This window comes from Microtus ochrogaster, linkage group LG2 (genome assembly GCF_000317375.1).
Source record: "Microtus ochrogaster isolate Prairie Vole_2 linkage group LG2, MicOch1.0, whole genome shotgun sequence".
NCBI classification, from domain to species: Eukaryota; Metazoa; Chordata; class Mammalia; order Rodentia; family Cricetidae; genus Microtus; species Microtus ochrogaster.
The window spans coordinates 46,511,222-46,525,451 of record NC_022028.1 but is presented as its reverse complement, the minus strand read 5'-3'; the positions used below and the strand labels follow the sequence as shown (position 1 = coordinate 46,525,451).

The 14,230-nt window shown below is 46.7% G+C and overlaps 3 protein-coding genes across 4 annotated transcripts in view; 1 reads left to right on the top strand and 2 right to left on the bottom strand.

The window, feature by feature from the left end:
* Mcm3ap (minichromosome maintenance complex component 3 associated protein) overlaps positions 1 to 2,241 on the bottom strand; it is a 53,481-nt gene extending 51,240 nt beyond the window's left edge. Inside the window, exons 1-2 of the mRNA XM_026785395.1 lie at positions 1,848 to 2,241; positions 170 to 1,479 (exon numbers count right to left, since the gene is read on the bottom strand). Of these exons, the coding sequence (XP_026641196.1) occupies positions 170 to 1,385 (1,216 nt within the window). The 5' untranslated portion in view covers positions 1,386 to 1,479; positions 1,848 to 2,241. The remainder of the gene's footprint in view (positions 1 to 169; positions 1,480 to 1,847) is intronic.
* Positions 2,242 to 2,287: 46 nt separating this feature from the next.
* Positions 2,288 to 11,783, top strand: Ybey (ybeY metalloendoribonuclease). Of its 2 annotated transcripts, none has more exons than XM_005360225.3 (5): positions 2,288 to 2,370; positions 2,880 to 3,132; positions 4,958 to 5,086; positions 6,705 to 6,773; positions 8,395 to 11,783. In XM_005360225.3, the coding sequence occupies exons 2-5, from the start codon at positions 2,923 to 2,925 to the stop codon at positions 8,479 to 8,481; spliced, it is 495 nt and encodes a 164-aa protein (XP_005360282.1). In that variant the 5' UTR covers positions 2,288 to 2,370; positions 2,880 to 2,922; the 3' UTR covers positions 8,482 to 11,783. The 2 variants fall into 2 exon arrangements, with proteins under 2 accessions (XP_005360282.1, XP_026641244.1); XM_026785443.1 differs by having other exon boundaries at positions 2,351 to 2,370; positions 2,902 to 3,132.
* LG2H21orf58 (linkage group 2 C21orf58 homolog) overlaps positions 9,150 to 14,230 on the bottom strand; it is a 13,682-nt gene continuing 8,601 nt past the window's right edge. The window contains exons 6-8 of the mRNA XM_005360224.3: positions 12,722 to 12,837; positions 12,196 to 12,478; positions 9,150 to 9,222 (exon numbers count right to left, since the gene is read on the bottom strand). Of these exons, the coding sequence (XP_005360281.1) occupies positions 12,236 to 12,478; positions 12,722 to 12,837 (359 nt within the window). The 3' untranslated portion in view covers positions 9,150 to 9,222; positions 12,196 to 12,235. The remainder of the gene's footprint in view (positions 9,223 to 12,195; positions 12,479 to 12,721; positions 12,838 to 14,230) is intronic.

The following is a 14,230-nucleotide window of genomic DNA, read 5'->3' as shown; positions in this document are numbered from 1 at the left end:
GGAGTTGCTACTGTGTAAAAGCAAAGGAAATGCTCACGGACGCAAGGCTGGCCCCAAGGTGCTGTTAGGATCTCCAATGTTTTGGTGGGGACTTAAACCAAGCCAACACCGGGAAACAGACAAGAGCGCGGCAGCAAGGTGTCCTGTGCCGTGCACACCTAGAGCTCACCTTCTTTTTCATCTCTACCTTCTGCCTCTTCCTCTTTACTCACAGCAGGAAGCCGGGAAGGTACCAGGGCAGACTGATTTCCTCCTGGGACAGTCATGTGGTCACTTTCCCCAGATTCCACAAAGCCTGTTTCCTTTTTAGATTCCTTGCTGCCCAGGCGACCTACTTCTTTATTGCTTTTGAAGACATCCTGTATCGTCCGACCAAACAAAGTGCCTCCCCGGGGTCTATTTAGGCGGACTGGTCGTTTATCTGGAGGATGGTCGCCCCGGGACAGGGGGTCGGAATCTTCTGCTGTCTCATGGCAGTGTCTCCTTGGGGAGCGATCCTGGTCCTCTTTCCTTTTTAGTCCTTTCATGGGGGTAGGAAGCGGCTCCGCCAGGGAAATGGCTCCTTCACATCCTTGATGGATACCCATTTTGTTGCCTGGGAAGTGCTCCCCCAAAGATCCAGATGACATGGGGAAAGTGGCGAAACCAGTATTCGAACTTCCAAATACTGATTTAGGTCCCCTCTTCTCTTCTTCCACACTCTGGCTGGACAAAGGAGGGATAAGGGCAGATGTGGTATTACTGTCAGCTGGCTTTGAAAAGACAAAATTTGAACTAGTCACTGAACTGTTTGTCGCCTGAGGAAAAGGAGAAGGGGTCAGGCCTCCGGAGGCACTACTAGCGGGCCGGGAAAACTTGAGAAAGCCAGACGCAGCTTGACTCTGGTTTTCCTCTGGCTCTGACTCTGCCCCCAGGATTGGTCTGAATACTGCATTTTCCAGAGGTTTAAACTTGAAATCTGTTTTCCTAAAACCAGAGCTTGCTACTTCTCCAGTCTCTGACCCAAAAGTAGAACCGCTTGGGAAAACCCCAACGCTAGAGGGTGATTTAAAACTAAATCCTGTATTTCCCGACGCAGATGAACTTGAAGGCCCAGAGGTAGCTGGAAAAGAAGGTGTGGATTCAAGACTAGTAAACAGTCCAGCACTAGAGGTTTGGGGAAGTCCAAACATTGGCAACGAGGAAGAATGACTTATTCCAGAGGGTGCTGTAAAGCTCGATGATACCTGTGAAAAGCCAAGGTTCTTGCTCAGCGTGGTGTTTTGTCCAAAAAGGGAAGGCTGGCCGAATCGAAATGGTGACTTCGTCTGGAATGTTCCCGTGGTACTAGAAGATACTGCAAAAGCACTGGGCTGCTTCCCAATGAAGGGGTTCCCTGGGTTCATCTTTGAAGGCAATCAATACAGTCTGTCCACAACTAGTCCTCTTCCTTAAACTGCCTGTGGCCTGGGGAAGCTCTCCTTCATCCCTCAGGATAACCTGAAAAACAAAAGTTCAGAACATTCCAGCACACTGTTACAAGTCTTAAATCACGAATACTCTAAGGATAATTTAAAAGGCACGTTCACAATGGACCGACCACTCACAGAACCAATAGGTTCTTCCTGTTTTGGACACAGAGTAAGAGAGTACAAATGAATTACTGTGTAAGGGAGGTTTAAAGGTTTTGTTTTGTTTTAAGACAAGGTCTCAGCCCAGGCTTGCATCAAACTTATTATATACTGCCAAGCACAGCCTTACATTCCTTTTTCCTGCCTTGGTTTCCCAATTGCTGGGATCACAGGCATGCCCCACCAGGTCTAGCTAAGGCTAAAAATCTCAGCATTAAGACGGAAAACATCACTTACGCCTGATTCTTGCGATCTCCAAGGCCAGAGAATTACAGCGTAATACTGTTAAAATGTCACCGTTCTGATTTTCTACCATCTCATCTTTCTCCCAGTAACTCGAACTTGAGATGCCTTGGCCTGGCCTAGACCTAAGTTTTGTTGCCTTCGCCGGCAGCTCTTGGGAAACGGGTGGCACCGCCGACAGAGACCTTCGGGCGAAGATGGCGAAGCCAGGCCTTCAGCAACTCGGCAAGAACGCAGTGAACCGCGGAGGCTGCCGCAGGAGCGTTTCCACCAGATATCGCCCTGCCGCGAGGGCCGATGCTCATTCACTGCCAGCATCCGTTCACCACCAGGCCCATCGCACTGTGGGTTCACTACAGACCACTGGGACAGTCCCTTAGATGTGTGCGGCGGACGACAAATTCGTCGGACCGACTTCCGGCCCTCCGCATCCGCCTTCCGCTCTCTGGGGTGTGCTGCTATTGATCTTCCGGCAGGCGAGCTATCTAGTTCCCAGCTTCCCACGCTACCTGCTTCGGTAAGTGTGCGGCGATTTCTCCTTGTGCGGCGTAGAAACACCATGTTCGTGTGTGGATCCACCCTCCCGAGTGTCGGAGAGAGCCTGGACCCACAGAGACCCCATCTTTTCACCCATACCTGGTCCTACACCATAGCAACTGCCCCAAACCGCCTTATTCCGCACACTGTGCCCAGCCTACCCTGTTTCATAGTTTCCTATGGTAAATGTAAATTCCCTGACAAGTGCCGATAAATTCCACCAAATAAAATTTTTGTTTGTCTGTTTTGGTTCGTTCATTTGTTTCTCAGGACGGTTTCTTTGTGTGGCCCTGGCTGTCCTGGAACTAACTCTGTAGATCAGAGTTTGAAGTCAGAGATCCACCTGCCTCTGTCTCCTGAGTGCTGGGATTAAAGGCGTGCGCCACCACCACCCAGCAATAAAATTGTTTTATTGTGAGTGTGTATGTATTTTTACATAATTTATCACTTTCTAGAAATGATGGGTCTTTTCTCGAACTCTAACCACAGGTTCCTTCCAACCATTTTTAAGGGGCTGGATGTTCCTCCCGGAATGAGTTTGGTAATTAAAAATCTGCAGCGGGTGGTCCCCATCAGAAGAGTGCCACTTCGCAGCAGGATGGATGTGGTCAGGAGTATTTTAGGAGTGAAGGATTTTGACCTGGGGATCATCTGTGTTGACAACAAGCGTATTCAGCACATTAATAGGATCTACAGGAAGAAAAACGTCCCGACTGATGTGCTGTCTTTCCCATTCCATGAGGTAAAAAAAATATGTTCCTCACGTGTAGCCCACCTTTCTTCTAGAACAGTTCCTGTTAGTTACAGATATGGTTTTGGAATTTTTCAAAAAATGCATTGACATCTGGCCTGGTATACATGCCTTTAATTCCATCTATTCAGGAGGCAGAGGCAACCGCAGCTTTGTGAGTTCAAGGTCAGCCTTGGTCTACCTGATTAGTTCAAGGCCAGACAGGACTACTTAATAAGCCCCTGTCTGAGCCAGGCAATAGTGGCCTGTGCCTTTAATACCAGCACTTGGGAGGCTGAAGCAGGTGGATCTCTGAGCTCAAAGCCAGGCTGGTCTACAGAGTGAGTTCTGGGACAGCCAGGCATATAAAGAGAAACCCTATCTTGAAAAACTCCAAAACAAAAACCCTGTAGCAATCACGATTTTCTAGAGTCATAAAACGTGTGGAATGAATCTCTTTGTGTTTGGGGTTGGGGGCATTTATTGTCATGGACTTACAGGCTGCAGTCCAACTAATCCAACAGTGGCTAGCCGTAAATGAAAATTCCAAGAATTTAGTACTTGCCCACAAGGCTGGGTATCTCCTCTGGTCTTCAGTAGACGCTGGAATCCCGAAGAGGTAGGCTCCAAGGCCAGTGAAGGAGTCTGCGTGCTGATAGGGCGAGGACAAGCAGGCAAAGAGGAACAAAACCTTGCTTCTTCCACGTCCTTTTTTTTTTTTTTTTGTTTTTTTTTTTTTTTTCAAGACAGGGTTTCTTTGTGGCTTTGGAGCCTGTCCTGGAACTAGCTCTGTAGACCAGGCTGGTCTCGAACTCCTAGAGATCCGCCTGCCTCTGCCTCCCGAGTGCTGGGGTTAAAGGCGTGCGCCACCATCGCCCGGCCTCCACGTCCTTATAGAGGCTTCCAGAAGGTGGTGTGGCTTAGATTAAAGGTGTGTCTTCTCACTTCAAGATCAGGATTAAAATCGTGTGTCTTCCAGCCTCAAGATCTGGATCACAGGTGTTCCCTCCTTTCCTGGATTGTAGTTCAATCCAAATATAGTCAAGTTGACAACCAAGACAATCACAAGACTCTGTCTAAGAAACAAGCAAATAAAAACAAAAGAAGTGAAGCAATATGACCTATGACCCATGCCCGTTAAGTATGTCTGTCCCTAAACATCACAATTCCTCTATGCAGGAGCTGCCTTCCTCCCTCTGTGCTGTCAGGGAATTCAAGTAAGGGCCTTTCAAATTATAAGTGTACCTCAGTAGTAAATGCTTGGGTAGAAAAATGCACAGTAAAAAGTGGTAAACAGTTTCAACAGATACCTTGTGATAGCTACAAGTAGCTACATTACATAAACACCTTTACCCTTTGTTAGCCACATAAATTGGAATAATCCTTTTGGAAAGCAAATTGAAAGTTAACAGTGTTACAAAGACTTAAAATGTCTTGATCTACCCGTGTCACACCTACAGAAGAGAATCCAAAGAATGTAGAAGGTACAGTGTAACGTGATTTCCTTAGCAGGAAGAAAATAGAGGCAGACAAGTGGGAAAGAATGTAACTGTGTCCATATGCCAACTTAACGATACAGAATGTGAATTACTTTGGTAAGAATAAAAGAAATGGAATAATTCAATGAGATCAAAGCCTGTGAGGGCCATTGTGTGTGATAACTATGCAGTCCCTCCCTCGGCCTCTTTGATGGTATTTAGCTTCCATGACATGGTTTGAGCATCTGAGCATCCATCTTGTGGTCAAGATTTCCATGTCCTCTGCTGGACAAGTGAGCCAAGTCTTTGGGGTTAGGCTACTGTTTGAAAGGTCCCCAACTCTCTTTCCTCATTTTCAGAATCTGCAAGCAGGGGAACTTCCTCAGCCACACTCGCCAGATGACTATAATTTGGGAGATGTTTTTCTGGGTGTGGAGTATATCTTCCATCAGTGCAGAGAAAATGAAGATTTCTATGACATCCTAACGGTAAGTGGCGATGCAAAATGGCATATACTCACTAACAAAACTCAAGCCATAAAGAAGGCTGAGAAGGTATGCTAGTATCTACAGGTACCATGGTATTATAGATTAGCAATTGTCAGCCCTGTTCCCACCTTCCCCTTTCTTCTATTTAGCCGCTCCTTGCTGCTTAACTTTTTTTTTTTTAAGAGATGTAGGTTCAGGCTGGAGGGATGGCTCAGTGATTAATAGGACGCACTGTTCTTCCAGAGAACCTAAGTTCTAGTCCCAGCATCCTTGGGGTGTTTCACAGCTGCCTGTAACTCCAGCTCCAGGGAATCCAGTGTCCTCTTCTGGCCTCCCAGGGCATCTGTACTCATTTGCACATACACAGACACATATGTACAATTTAAAAATAATAAATAAATAAAAGCGATATGGAGTCACTACATTGCCCAGGCTGGTCTTGACCTCTTTGGTCCAATCAGTCCTTCCTTCAGCATCCTAGATCTGAGACTGCAACCATAAGCCACCCTTCCCTCCTGCTTAGTTCTAATTGGATAGCTGAGATTGCCCTGCCAGGGACAATCAACTCTCTCATTACCTGTGTGCAGTCCCAAGCAGTGATGCTCCACACTAATTAAATGAACTATGTAAAATGTTCCATATTATTTCATCTTACTTTTTAAGATTTATTTATTATGTATATAGTGTTCTGCCTGCAGATCACATTATAGATGGTTGTGAGCCACCATGTGGTTGCCGGGAATTGAACTTAGTGTTATGCCTGTGCCATGAGCCCCCCAGAGACCACAAGGAGTCTGAGTTTGTATGCAAAAGCAAAGAGCCTTTATTGCAAGCTTGAGCTTGGTCCCTCCGTTCGTTCTGACACAGCAGTTGGATCATTGAGCTCGGCTATGGCAGGGTTTTAAGGAGTAAAGGATGAGGCAGGTAGGGGAATTCTGGATTCAGATGGGGCTTGAACTCCTAATTGGGCCAGAATGAGGTAACAGAAATCTAGTCAAACAGGGATTGGTACTGGCGTTGCTGCAGGGAAATTGGCAACCTATATGCAGGTTAGGTAAGCTATTCTCAATGTTCTGGAGCATCTCGTACTTGTTTGTCTCAATTCTGATTGTTCCCCTGCAGGGTACAGTCTGTGGCTTTTCTTGGTTATTGTAATGATGAGGCCCAGTCCCAGTATTGTTACTCTGTAGCCTGTCATGGCCTCACTGATGTTAAGTTTGGCCTCTTCACTCAGGACTTCTGGAAGAACAGCCAGTGTCCTTAACCTCTGAGCCATCTCTGCAGCCCAGATGTTCCATTTTAGACAGAAGGGAACTAAGGTTGGAATGTAGCTCAGTGGTGAGCCCTTGCCTAGACAGGAGGGAACTGAGGTTGGAACGTAGATCAATGGTGAGCACTTACTAGGCAGGAGGGAACTAAGGTTGGAACGTAGGTCAGTGGTGAGCCCTTGACTAGACAAGAGGGTACTGAGGTGTTTTAACTCCTGCACAGTGAAGCGACTAGCTACCCCATTGTCCTGGCACAGGATAACTCAGTCTTACAAGAGTAGTCTGTGACCCTCAAGGGGCAGGTTTCTGGTAGATCATCCCCTGAGCCGACTTCTCATTTGCTCCAACAGGTAACAGCCACCCATGGACTCTGTCACCTCCTGGGCTTCACCCACAACTCTGAGATCGAGTGGCAAAAGGTAGGGGCAATACCTGTGCAAGGGGCCATGTGCTATCCACAGATGTAACCCTAACCTCGAGGCATCCAGCCCCATGAACCCTATGACAAGAAGCAGAAACTATGGCTTCCATCCATCTGGCCTAAAAAGATGAGGTAGTAGGTGGTAGTACACACGTTTAGTCCCAGCACTTGGGGGAAGGGAGGCAGAGGCAGGAGGATCTCTGTAAGTTCAAGGCCAGTCTGGTCTACAAAGCGAGTTCCAGGACAACTAGGGCTACAAAGGAAACCCTGTCTCAAAAGATAAAGATGACATACTGTTTTAAGTATCTGGTTCCTTATGATACTTGTATAGTTCTCTGCTGAAAGAAGGCACCTGGACAAACAGATTAAATGTTAAATTCCCTGAAGTGCTAGCTATGCTAGCTATTATTGATGGGAGTCAAGATATATTTAATGTTTAGAAAAACCTCACACATAGAAAAACAACAACAGCCGGGCGATGGTGGCGCACGCCTTTAATCCCAGCACTCGGGAGGCAGAGGCAGGCGGATCTCTGTGAGTTCGAGACCAGCCTGGTCTACAGAGCTAGTTCCAGGACAGGCTCCAAAGCCACAGAGAAACCCTGTCTCGAAAAACCAAAAAAAAAAAAAAAAAAAAAAAAAAAAAAAAAAAAAAAAAAAAAAAAAAAAAAAAAAAAAAAAAAGAAAAACAACAACAACAAAAAAAACTTTCCTTATCAGTTGGCTACAGGTAATATGAAGTAATGGTTCCTTTAGTTTTTTGGGGTTTTTTTTGGTTGTTGTTTTTTTTGGTTTTTTGATTTTTTTTCCAAGACAGGGCTTCTCTGTAGCTTTTGGAGCCTGTCCTGAAACTAGCTCTTGTAGACCAGGCTGGCCTTGAACTCAAAGAGATGCGCCTGCCTCTGCCTCCCAAGTGCTGGGACTAAAGGCGTGCACCACCACCGCTTGGCGTGGTTCCTTTGTTTCTAAAGGCTGATGAGTGCCACGTTTATAAAGCCCACTATGGCATCTAATAGGCTTAGGTTATATCTGCAAGCAAATAGTCTATTACTTGAAATAAACTTTAAAAAAAAAAAGATTCTCTGTTTATGTGTCTGTACCTTCATAAGTCTATGCTCACCGTGTGTGCAGGTACCTGTAGCGGCCAGAGGAGGAAATTGATCTCCTGGAACTGGAGATACAGTGGTTGTGAGCTGCCTGATGTGGATGCTGGGAGCCAAACCCAGGGCATCTGTAAGAGCAGCAAGTGCTCTTAACTGCTAGGCTCTCTCTCCAGTCCCCATGAATGAACTGGTTCTTTCTTCAGTTAAAAGTAGACCGCCTTCTGGCTCTGCTCCCACCCAGTCCTTTCTTTGCCCACTCCCTCACTTCCCAACACTTCTCTGGTACTCTTGGGTATCCAAGCTTCTCCCCCAACCCTTTGAGGGGCCCCTCTCTGTTGTCCTTATTCCTTTGTAGCTCCTGTCCACCCATAGCTCTTTCAGTCTCTGTTGGGGTGTTGCCCTTAGACTTGTGTGGTGTTGAGATGGGGGCCTCTGCGGGAGGTACAGGGAGGAGTGTGACTGGGAACAAGGGTCCCAGAAGTGCCCTCTTATCAGCTTGTGTGCTGCTGTGTTCCAGATGTACAACCAGGAGAAACTGGTGCTGGAGGAACTGAATCGCTGCACCGGAGCCAGCCTCCAGCCCCTGACCAAGGGCCTCTACTAATGTTTCAATACTGTGAGATGGAGACATTGATGGACGGAGTCTTGCCCCTCCAGAATGGATCTCTGCTGGTCATACTGGCCTGGGTGACTTCGGCCCACACGGAAGCTCAATTCCATGAGTGGAAACTGGCTTCAGGAAGTACCAAGGAGGTGTCAAGTTGGCTCTTGCTCTGTTTAAAAAGCTATCTTAGAACTGGGCGGTGGTAGCGCACACCTTTAATCCCAGCAGTCGGGAGGCAGAGACAGGCGATCTCTGTGAGTTCGAGGCCAACCTGGTCTACAAGAGCTAGTTCCAGGACAGGCTCCAAAACCACAGAGAAACCCTGTCTCGAAAAACCAAAAAAAAAAAGCTATCTTAATTATTATAAACAGCAGTTCTAGGCCATTCCTAAGAAAAGAAACATGTAAGTTCTATCAAATGTGTTGCCATCAAACTAATAATTATATGAGAGAAAGATCGTGTCAGAAATCATCATGAAGAAAGGAAAAGGAAACTGTGTGAGGTCTTTAATTGATGCTTTTAACAAAAACAAGATTCTCTGGAATCACATCCTAAGGGACACTGAAAGATGGTTCTGTAGGAAGTGGATGTCACCACCCTGAAGCTCTTGGGAGTGTGTTGCATTGACTTGTTCATCCACATGGACATCACATCACTGTCTTCACTGTGTGGTAGCCAGGTCAGTCACAGGGAAGGTCCACACGGGGCTAACTGGCAACTCTGAATCATCTTGCCTCTGACCTGTAGTGTTCCAAGGATTCAAAAGTAGGGACCAGCTTTTTGGTGAGGAATGTAGCAAATGAGAGCTTACTTTAATACTTGAAAATCACTCCAGTGATCCCAACTACTAGAGAGGCCAAGACAGGAGAATTACAAGTTTGAGGCCAGCTTGAGCAACTCAGTGAAATGTTGTCTCAAAATGGTAAAAAGGAGATGGATATTAACTTAGTGGAAGAGTACTTGGCTAGTGTGCTCAAAACCTTGTGTTCAATCCACTATCACAAATAATAAATCTTAAAAAACAAAACATTAAGCCAGGGGTGGTGGTGCACTCAAAGCTCTCAGGAGGCAGAGCTTGTGAGTGTAGACTGGCCTGGTCTACATATTGAGTTCCAGGACAGCCAGAGCCATGTAATAAACCTTGTCTCAAAAAACAAACAAACAGAAAACATTAAAACAACTAGGAAGCTAGGCATGGTTAGACATACCTTTAGTCTCAGCACTTGATGTGGGATTCCCCTCTGTATGCTGTGAATATGTTTTATTACCATTGGTTAATGAATAAAGCTTTTTCTGCTTAGCGCAGCAGAGCCAGGAGGGAAATCCAAACAGATACAGAGAGAAAGTGGGCAGAGTCAGAGATGTCGTGTAGGTGCCAAAGGAGATAGGTGCTGGATCCTTACCAGTAAGCCACAGCCTCATGCCAATACATAGATTAATAGAAACAGCTTAATTCAAGATGTAAGAGCTAGCTAAAAATATGCCTGAGTCATTGGTTGAACAGTGTTGTAATTAATACAGTTTCTGTGTGATTATTCGGGTCTGAGCAGTCGGGGAAACAAATGAGCAGTCTCCGCCTACAGATGGCACTACGCTCTCTCAGAGGCCAGAGGCAGGTGAAGCTCACTGAATTTGATTAAGGTCAGCCTGGTCTACATGTAAGACCCTGTCTCAACAAACAAAGGAGACAGGCATGATTGTACATGTCTGAAACCCTAGCAGCAGCCAAGCTAAAACAGGATTGTAAGTTTGTTGTCAGCCTGGACTCAAAAACCAACCAACACCAAAACCAAAAAGGAAACCAGTTTTTACCAAAACAACAAAAGACAGCCTGGTCTACAAGAGCTAGTTCCAGGACAGGCTCCAAAACCACAGAGAAACCCTGTCTCGAAAAAAAAAAACAAAAGAGACACCAGAAGATCAAGAAAGCATACACACACATGTGAAAAGAAATCTACCAGGACCAGAGTACAAATGGGACGGGGAAAGCGATCATCTCCCTCGAGGAGGCACAGGCCAGGCTGTTTGTGGCTTTTAGAAAAATTCCTTGTATACAGTGTATGAATCATCCTTATTTATTTGTTTATATATTTATTATTACTTGATTCTTTTTTATTATTATTTTTATTTTTCAAGACAGGATTTCTACCTTTGGAGCCTGTCCTGGAACTAGCTCTGTAGACCAGGCTGGTCTCGAACTCACAGAGATCCGCCTGCCTCTGCCTCCCGAGAAGAACTAGCTCTTGTAGACCAGTCTGTTTTCAAACTTACAGAGATCTGCCTGCCTCTGCTTCCCGAGTGCTGGGATTAAAGGCGTGCCCCACCATCGCCCGAATCCATCCATATTTACTCAGCCTGCAGGCCACACATGTTCATACCTTACACATGTTTCTTGTTAGTTCTTAAGATTTTAACATTTTATGTGTATGAGTATTTTACATGTGTGTGTGTCTGTGTACCATGTGTTTGCCTGATACCCATGGAAATCAGAAGAGGACATTAAAGCCCCTGGAACTGAGTTACAGACATGAGTTGCCATGTGCTGGGAATTGAACTGAGGTTTTCTTCAAGAGCACCATATGGCCTTAACTCTTAACCATTGAGCCATCTCTCCAGCACTTTCTTATTTTCCGAAACAGGGCTTTTCTGTGCAACTCTGGCTGTCCTGGAACTATGTAGACCAAGCTGGCCTCGATCTTAGTGATCTGCCTGCCTCCACCTCTCTAGTGCTGGAACTAAAGGTGTGTGCCACCGTGCCCAGCTCCTTATTTTATTTTGAATTGCATTTAATCAGCGATGGTGTTGAAGTGTATGCACACCACAATGCAGCAATGCAGTGCAGTCGTAGAGGCAAGAGTGACAGCCTGCAGAAGTTGGTCCTCATTCCCCATCTCCCACCCATCATGTCCTGAGGCTAAAACTCAGTTATCAGACTTGACTGACAGCAAGCACCTTTAACTGCTATGCAACCTTGTTGACCCTGGATATTTGAAAAGAAAGCACGTCACACATTCTTCAGCTTGCTTCTCTCACATTGGAATGAAGTGATCACTCCAGGCATGATCATCAGGTCTTTCTCTTGGTTTGCGAGTGGGCAGGTGTAACACATCAAGGACATAACACAGGGCCTCACCCGTGTTCAGCAAGCTGTCTGCCACTGAGTTATGTCTCCGGCCTCACTTTACTCTTACTGCAACCTTCCACAGGAATGTTAAAATGGGTTTGCAGCTGTAATGATGGATTCTGATCTGGAACTGTTTTTCTAACAAGTTTTTCATAATAAAATGTTTGTGTTTCCCCTGGGTGAGGCCTCAGTCTCCTAGCTCTCCCAGATGGCCATGGAGAGTAATCAAGCCTAGAAGACCATGATGCTTACTGAGATAGGCGAATGGCCTGACACACCTGGAAAGGCAGCATGGTTTCCAGTGCAGCACTGTGAGAAAATCAAGGGTATCGAATGAGGGGTGCCACGGGACCTGGGCTGAGGTGAAAGACACTTTATGGGATCAGTCCTGCTGGACTGCCCAAAGATCTAAGGCATAGCCTTCCCAGGGGTGACAGGCTCCACAGGCTTGACAACTGGTGCTGAGACCTGCGGCTGACTTTTTTTTCTGGCTCCTTCCAATCTGCCACAGTGTACTGGCTTGACCACAGGATGCATGTGCTTGTTGGCATACATGGAGGAGAGGTGGCAAGGCCCATCCTTCCACTTACCTGCTGCAAAACACTAGCTTTCCCCCTCCAGGCGTATGTGCTATGGGTAGCTGGGATGGGAAGTAGTTGGCTCAGTCAGGTGGCTCACAGTGGGCAAGAAGCTGGCTGCATGTGGGAGGGCGGTAGCTGCCACCACTGGAGGCCACCCCGGATATCCTGAAGGGGCGCCAGCTGTGGAGGCAGCCTGCATCGGGGCAGGGGGTGCATAGTGGTGGTGGTGGTGCACTGGGCGTGGCTTCTGCTTTTCAGCTCGCAAGACTCCGTGCTGCGCCCATCGTGGGTCCTGGCAGAGTACACAGCCAGGTCAGGACGGCAGCATCCTTTCCCTATGCCTGGGCCCAGATTGGTGAGAAGGGCAGCAGACTGTGATGGGAGTACATCCTGGGCTTGGGGTTCTCTGTGCCCCAGCTACCTTACCTGCTCCCCATCACCTTCACCACATCCCACAAGCCAGAGATGCATGCACAGGTACCCAGGAGCAACCCCGCCCCCAAGCCAATGATTGAATCTCAGCCCCCAAACCTACCTGGAGGGTAGCGGCACGTGGCCCTGTGGGCCCAGGGGGCAGGGCTTTGAGCATCATGTTCTGCATGAGGATCTGGTGCATCTGGGCATTCTGCATTAGCATCATCTCTACCATGTCTGAAAGGAGAGTCAGGGCTTATTCATATGTTGGCGCCTGATGATAGTCTCTGTTCTAAAACTGACTGCTCCTTATGTTTGTTAAAAACAGGCACCAGGCAGTGGTGGCACATGCCTTTAATCCTAAAACTCAGGGGGCAGAGGCAGGTGGATCTCTGTGAGTTCGAAGCCAGCCTGGTCTACAAGAGCTAGTTCCAGGACAGGAACCAAAAAGCTAGGGAGAAACCCTGTCTGAACTCCAGTCACCATGCTTAGTCTCTTATGCCGTCTTCTGTGCTCCTTATGTTTGTAAAAAACAGGCACCAGGCAGTGGTGGCACATGCCTTTAATCCTAAAACTCAGGGGGCAGAGGCAGGTGGATCTCTGTGATTTTGAGGCCAGCCTGGTCTACAGAGCAAGTTTCAAGATAGGCTCCAAAGCTACACAGAGAAACCCTGTCTTGAAAAAGAAAAAAGAAAAAAAAAAAAACACAACTCTTGCTGGACAGTGATGGAGCACACCTTTAATCCCAGCACTTGGGAGGCAGAGGCAGGTGGATCTCTGTGAGTTCGAGGCCAGCCTGGTCTACAAGAGCTAGTTCCAGGACAGGCTCCAAAGCTACAGAGAAACCCTGTCTCGAAAAAAAAAAAACCCTCTTAATTGTTCTTAATTGTTTGCTGTAGTCAACAGTGCCATTTTATTCACATCACTGTAGTGTGCATCTGTGGTCGTTTGAATGTAATTGGCTACCATAAGCTCCATGGGGAGTGGCATTATTAGGTGTGGCCTTGTTGAAGTAGGTATGGCCCTTGAGGAAGTATGTCACTGTGGGGGGCGGGCTTTGAGGTGTCCTATGCTCAAGATACAGCCTAGTTCAGATCATGTCCTGTTGCTTGTGGGATTAAGATGTTAGCTTCCTCCACTTTCAGCTCCTTCTCCAGCACCATGTCAGCTTGTATGACACTATGTCCCACCATGATGATAAACAGACTAAACCTCTGAAACTATAAGACACTCCATTAAATGTTTTCCTTTATAAGAGTTGTTGTGGTCTGCTGGGTGGTTGTGGCACACACCTTTAATCCCAGCATTTAGGAGGCAGAGATAGGTGGATCTCTGTGAGTTCGAGGTCAGCACGGTCTACAAGAGCTAGTTCCAGGACAGGCTCTGTAGAAACCTACAGAGAATAGAGAAAGTCTGTCTCAAAAAATAAAAGAGAGAGAGAAAGAGAGGAAGAGGTGTGTGCCACGAAGCCTGGCTGTTGGGTTGGTTTTGATGTTTTGCTTTTTTGTTTTCTAAGAAAAAGGTCTCATATATCTCATGTAGCCCAGGTTGACCTCAACCTCACTATGTAGCCAAGGATGACTCTGAACTTTTGATTCTCCTACCTCTAGATCCTAAGTACTGGGATTAC